Source organism: Penaeus chinensis, chromosome 21 (genome assembly GCF_019202785.1).
Source record: "Penaeus chinensis breed Huanghai No. 1 chromosome 21, ASM1920278v2, whole genome shotgun sequence".
NCBI classification, from domain to species: Eukaryota; Metazoa; Arthropoda; class Malacostraca; order Decapoda; family Penaeidae; genus Penaeus; species Penaeus chinensis.
In genome coordinates, this window is record NC_061839.1 from 8,482,001 (window position 1) to 8,488,674 (window position 6,674).

The 6,674-nt window shown below is 44.7% G+C and overlaps 1 protein-coding gene across 1 annotated transcript in view; it reads left to right on the forward strand.

Moving 5' to 3' along the window:
- The window catches only part of LOC125036692, a 129,977-nt gene extending 123,744 nt beyond the window's left edge, over nt 1-6,233 (forward strand). The window contains exon 2 of the mRNA XM_047629507.1: nt 686-6,233. Coding sequence (XP_047485463.1) covers nt 686-3,906 — 3,221 coding nt within the window. The 3' untranslated portion in view covers nt 3,907-6,233. The remainder of the gene's footprint in view (nt 1-685) is intronic.
- The last annotated feature ends 441 nt before the right edge of the window (nt 6,234-6,674 follow it).

Consider the following 6,674-nt stretch of genomic DNA (forward strand, 5'->3'; position numbering starts at 1 on the left):
CGAACAAGCACCTTCTGAAACGGGATCTGAAGGCCTTCGATTTCGAGCCGTTTGACGTTACAGTGCGAGAATTAAACGAAAATGAGTGAAAGTGATTGAGTTATTGTTGGGGTAGTGTTGCATAAGCTTTATTTGCATAGTTATTACCTCGCTCAGTAAATATGTGTTACTGTATTTGACGTCCCACTTATTGGCCGGTGAATGGCAGGAAGTCGTGATCACCTTTGTCGTCATGATTTGTGTTGCCAGTTCATTTGATCCCCCGTGCGTGCGTGCGTGCGTGCGTGTGTGTGTGCGTGCGTGCGTGTGTGCGTGCGTGCGTGTGTGTGTGCGTTCGTGCGTTTCTGGATATATATTTATTTCATAAAAATCTTTGGCGAAATGTAGCTGCTTGTGTCCATCTGCCTGTTCATGCATATACGTATAAACACATACAAACATGTGTGCTGTGATGTTGCATTCATATGGTTTTATCAATTAAATGATTATATTGCATAATTTCACAGGAAAATCCGATGATTTCACCTTTGCAATTTGCTTTTGGCCAGTTTAAACATTTTACTTGTTATGCCAATTTCAGTCATCACTACTAAATGGCCTGTTCCACCCTTTATGTAAATTTATGTATGAGCGTAAATCCAGCGACGAAGGCCATGCGAAAACTGACTTTGTTCTTCCCTCACAGACACGGAGTCCGGGAGCGGTGATGGTATCGTGGACCCCGAGGCTCCGAGACCTCACCTGCCAGACTTGGTCACCCACCAGACGCCGCACACGCAGTTGACAGTGGAGAATGTGCGGCATCATGACCAGTTGATGCAGGGAAAGGACACCGATTCTTCCGACCCGAAAGTGGCCAAGACCGGCATTCTCAAGGGAGGGAAACTCTGGAAGAACGGCGACGGCAAGAGAAGCAGAGCCAAGGTCGAAGTCGAAGAAGTGGAGGAGCCAAGACGTTCCGTGAGGTTCTCCGGGCGGGATGAATACAGCCTGCTAGAGAACCTGCCGCTCGACAAGATACCGTTGGATGCTGCGAACTCGGCAGCGCTAGCCAAGTTCATGCCGAAGTTGAGGGAGCTTGGGATGCTGCTAGGGGAGTCGCAGGAGGACTGGCACGTGGAGCTGAGTCCCCTGAACCAAGAAATGGGAGGTGGTGCCGCCGTCCCAGTCACTGAGCCGTTGCCCGAGGAGCAAGAAAAGCAGCCTCCGCCGCAGATGGATGATGAACAGATCAGCGAGTCCATGAAGCGTTACGAGGAAATGCGCCGTCGCATCGCCGTGGCGGAGGGCCGCGACAACACCAGCGTCTGCAGCGACGAGTCCAAGAGCTCGTCGGATTCGCAGTCGTCAGATTCCACCATGACAGAGACAAGAATAAGAAGACTGGAGAACTCGGATGTCGCCCACGTTGCTGGCGGCGTGATGAGGAGCAACAGCGAGGTGAGGAGAGCCATCGAGCGCAACGCCCTCCGGAGATCTCTCATCCGATTCTCCGAGGCGCGGAAGAAGGACACCAATAAGAATGAGAGGAATGAGAAGGGCGAAACGTCGCTGCTGGAGAAGCTGAAATGGCTGACTGCCTCGGAAGATGCAACCAATGGGAATAGTGAGGACAGAGAGGGCGAGGACGGCGAGGATGCGAAGACCGAGCAAGAGAAGCCGAAGGAGGTGGACCCGAAGGTACAGGAAACCATTGCTCAATACCGGAAGCTCGCCGAAATGTTTAACAAGACGACGTCACTTCGAGCAAATGACATCTTGGTTCCAGGAGACGTCCGCGAGTGGAAGCTGCAGGCCGATTTGTTCCCTGATAAAAAAGACACTTCCATCGAAAAGGAACCGGAAGAAATGAGCGATGCCCCTTCAGGCTCCACGACGCCCACTGTGTTCAAGGCTATCCCAGCGGTGTCGCTTGCTGACCTCATCACTGATGAAGAAAATGACAAGCTAATATACAGTGGCGGCGTGAGGTATACCCGCGAAGGAACGTTGCCAACTGCAGAAGAAGGTGGCGAGGAACAGGAGGAAGGAGAGCAACAGGAATCTTCATCGACCTCGTCGGTAGCAGATGCCAGAAAACAATTCCTTTCACAGATGGCAAACCATCCATCAGTGCCACTTGTTAATGGAGTAGCCACTCATTCACGAGACAGGTCATCCGTTGCATCAAATTCTGATTCATATACATTTGATGACATTGACGAAGCCTTGCATGATGACCGCTCCTCTTCGGTACCTTCCTCCTCACAGTCGTCCCCGCGGCTGTCTGGCAGGAGTGACGTCGATGGGACGAGTACCACAGAGAGTGGATACAGCAGCAATGAGACAAACGGGGAGCTCTGTCCTGTCAATGGATTGCCAATGACAGGAGCACAACTTCTTGGATTACCTGCAAGTGGCATTGACATAGATGAATTGGCAGAATTTGTCCGGCAGGATGCTGGAAGGATTGAGCGTCTTCGCAGGAGGTATGACGCCGGGGAAGTGGAGGATCATGGCTTTAATCGGCGGCCCTCAGTAAGAGGGATCAAACCAAGGTTTGGCTCTACCACAGATTTACTGAAACAGATGGCTACACAACTGGCTCCACCAGCGATGGCTCAGCCGGGTATGGCAGGATCCCATATGACTTGGCCATACAGAGAAAGTGGAGAGGAGGACGGTTCTGTTCCTCAGAGGCGGAGAGCAGCTCCAAACAGAGCAGTTCTTCCAGCACTGCAAGAAGATATACTGTATGTGCCTACATCTGACCTTTCTCCACAAGCAGCTCCACCGTCAGTATCCACAGCTGTAGCCACCCCCACTTCACTCACGCACACAAAGACTCCACGTGTGGTCCATGTCTACTCTAGCACAGGTGACCTAAGAGCTCCACCACCACCTCGGCTGATCGCTCCAAGAGAGTCCCCTCCTCCAGATTTGATTCGCCCGGGGGCCACTCCAGCTCCACCTCGTGCTCACAGCCATGTACCAATGCCACATCATGGCTCTGTGCAGAGTCTGGGCATGCCTCCGCAAATGCCAGCACCAAATGTACACGACCATCATTATCAAATTTGCAGAAGACCTGCATCCGTGCATGGTCATGTGCCAGCTGATGCTCTCGTGACGAGGGGAGTACTTCCTCCGCCTGTTGCACGTCCTCATTCCACACTCTCTCACTACCCTCCTCCGCGTGTCCCCGCTCATTATCACCCCTATGAAGAGCCTCCACTTCAGCGTGCTCCATATGATGGTGGACATCCACCTCTGGCTCAGCGTGGATCTTACCCGGGTACAATACCTCCTCCACAGTATCATCAACAGATGCTTCAACCAGATCTAGGAAGATACCCCAATCCTCCCAGTTATGGATCACAACACCTACATTCACGTCCTCCAGTAGCCTCACCACGAGAAGGGGTGCCTTACTCACGCACACCACATCCGCAGGCACACCCTCTTCCTCAGGTATCTCCTATAGCCCCAGGACCAGTCCAGGTGCACCAGTGTGGCCCAAGACACCCTCCTCCACCAAGAATGGTGGGTGGGACAGTGACTGAACAAGCTTGTTCAACCGTATGGTCACATCATCCACCACCACCCCACATTCACCAAAGCTACCCACCTCACCCAGTGTCTAGTCACCTGAGTTACACCACACCTATTGTGCCCGAAAGTGGTATATCTGTCAGGCCAAGCGGAGCTGTCATTGGTCCTCCAATAGGTCCTCCTATTGGGCCGCCTCTCATTAATGGGAATGTCGGGAAACTAGAAGGCCTGAGAGATGAGCGGGGTGTCCCAGAGGGAGCATCATCATCTCCACGAGGTCCATTAGACCCACAGTATCCTCCTTCTCACACCTCTCCAACCCATGAAACAAACATCCTTCACAGGCACCCCCCACCGCCGATGAACATGACCTGAGAGATTCCTGACCGTTCTGGTTTCTGATTGGCCCTGTGCAGTCAAATTGTTGCCTAGCTAAGTTCGAGTCTTGGCACCAGGCTGAATTTCATCCCGGTACTGGCTGGTCCAGCCCGGAACACAAGGCTATGAACCAGAGGGACCTAAGGCACTGTTGAGAGACTTTGATCAAATAAAAATGCTCATTAATTGAACTTCTATAAAATATTCTTTTGTAGTTTAAAAGTGTAGGATAACCATGTACTCCTTCGTGTTGGCACATGTTCTGACATTGTCTTCCCAGGTGATCTATGACATGCTATAATGTTGCCAAATGGTTTGTGACCAAAATGCCAAAATTGTTGACAGCATACAGATTTTACGGTACTTGAAGCTATTTTATTACAAACGTGATGGGAAAGGACAATCCTAGTTCATTTTTTTCTTACCCTAATAACTTAATGTACTTTATATAATGTTTCCTGTAGGGTGCATGTGATGAGATGTAGGTGTTCTTTAAAATTGTCGTGGATGGAAGAAATTTTGTATAATGGATTGTGAAGTCTTGCTCTTGAGGCAAATGAATGTTGAGACATCTTTTTATCAGTGGTCCCAGGTGCAGTGATATACATGATTTTGTTATTATTATTTTATTTATTGCTTTTTTGGTAGATTTAAGTGACATATAATATACATATAGCCCTGTCAGATGTATAATAATGGGTACCAAGTATTTCATAATTCTATATTTCAGCAGTCAGACATAATGATATATACTATTTAGATACGTATATGAGGTTTTTGTACCTTGTAGAGAGAGAAAAAATAATGTTTTTGATAGTTTGAATTAACTGTTTTTGCTTACATATTTAGTAAGTTAGGTCAGGTCAAATATGTGAAATATTTTTTTTTAGGTATAGATATTTCCAGTTCAAGTTATCAAACAATTGCAGCTTAAATAACATCCTCTTATTTTCTCCTGATTTTACACATATTGCAATATACTTTTCATAAATCTGACATTTTCTCGGAAGAGAAAATGTCTTGATAAAGGTCTATTTCACTCTTTAGCATGTTACTGGTTACTAGCTTTAATAATTTCATCACCATTCAAAACGGCAGCATTAACAAACGTCTTCCAGGGTTGCAAGTTCAGCCATCAGCCCATCAGGTCAATCACTTGTTGAGACAGTAACAATCAGTTCATCTGTGTTGCACAGTGATCAAACCTCGGGTGCAGGATTTATTTACGAGAATTGTCGATTCGTCCCATTTCGAAAAAAAAACCTTTCCATTCCCCCCCTTGAGAAAAAGGACAAATCCTGCACCGTTTTCCTTTATCTTTATTTATCCAAGTCGCTCTATTTTCCACTGATAGGAAAATAGTACTGCGACGCCATTCAACTTACTGAAAACACTGAAGAGACAGATGTGCTGAAGCATCACTGCCGATGTGGATTTTACGATGTGTAAAAAAAAGACTCTCATATCTTGCTCACAAATTAGAGAATTGTTCTAAGATGACTTCTAATAAGAATAAAACAAAACTAGATAAATTGTAGAAATTGGAAGTTAGGGTGGGATAGATGGTTATTTTCTCTTTAGTTCCAAAAGGTAGTTTTTGTAGTTTGCCGAAACTGCATAGTAAAATGATTAATCATTAGCACAACTGTTTCATGTATTTTCTGTCAGAATCTAACTCCTTAAATTGCAGTTTCTCACTGTTGATGAATAATGAATAATCAAATGCAAAACCAAAGACTAGGTTTAGGAAACTTAATTTAGTCTGGCAAAAAGACCAAAGTTTTTTTTTTTTATTATTGTTTTTTTTTTTTTTTTTTTTTTTTTTATTGTCAGTATAAATGTTCATAAGTTGAAAGAAAAATGTTCTTATTGCTGTACCTGGGATCCAGCAGTATTTCAACAAGTTAGGGGTAAGATGCACATACATGGGCCTTTCATCTACCAACAGCAAGTTACATCAGTTAATTGGGAAAATGGATATCAAGCCTTTGCATTAAGGAAAAGGAAAAGGAAAAAAAAACATGGAATGACTATTTCTCCAAGATTTTCTGCTCCTCCCCCTCACACACAAAATATGTGTATTTTGGATTCAGACGAAAAAATATAGTTTTGATATCGTATTCCTTGATTTTTTTCTGAAACTGCTGTGACTAGATTTGGTCCCATAATCGGCTGAACCAGAGTGTGCCAAGTAAATAGGTCCGATGTTTAAACTCGAAAGAAGAAAAAAAAAAAAAACAACATTTTAGTCACATGTACTTCGAAGAAAAAACAAACACACAAAAGTTATAGTGAATATGTAATAAAGGCCTTTTTTGAAATAACGGAGCCTTTTTCTTCTTTTCAGGAAATTATATATATTTCATGAAACCACTTCGGAAATATCAAAAATGATCAGGATAAGTCTTTGGTTGCTAGTGTACATTAATAGTATTTTAGGTTTGCTCATTTCATAGCGAAGTCTTGATTGATGATGTCCAAGTCTTCAAGTGTTAACTCCCAATCCATCACTAATGAAGTCCCAGTCTTTCCAGAGTAATTATTTTTCTTCGTGTGTGAATAAATTGCCATTGCTTTTATTAGGTCTTAGTATATATATATTTTTCTTTTTTTACTTTTTTATTACTCTTTGAGCTGCATCGTGTGTATTTTAGAACATTTCCCAACGATCTTTATCAATGTGATTACCTATTGGAATATGGGGAATGTTTATTTTCCTAGTTTTCAGTACAAATTATCCAGTATTAATAGTTCCAACATATGTT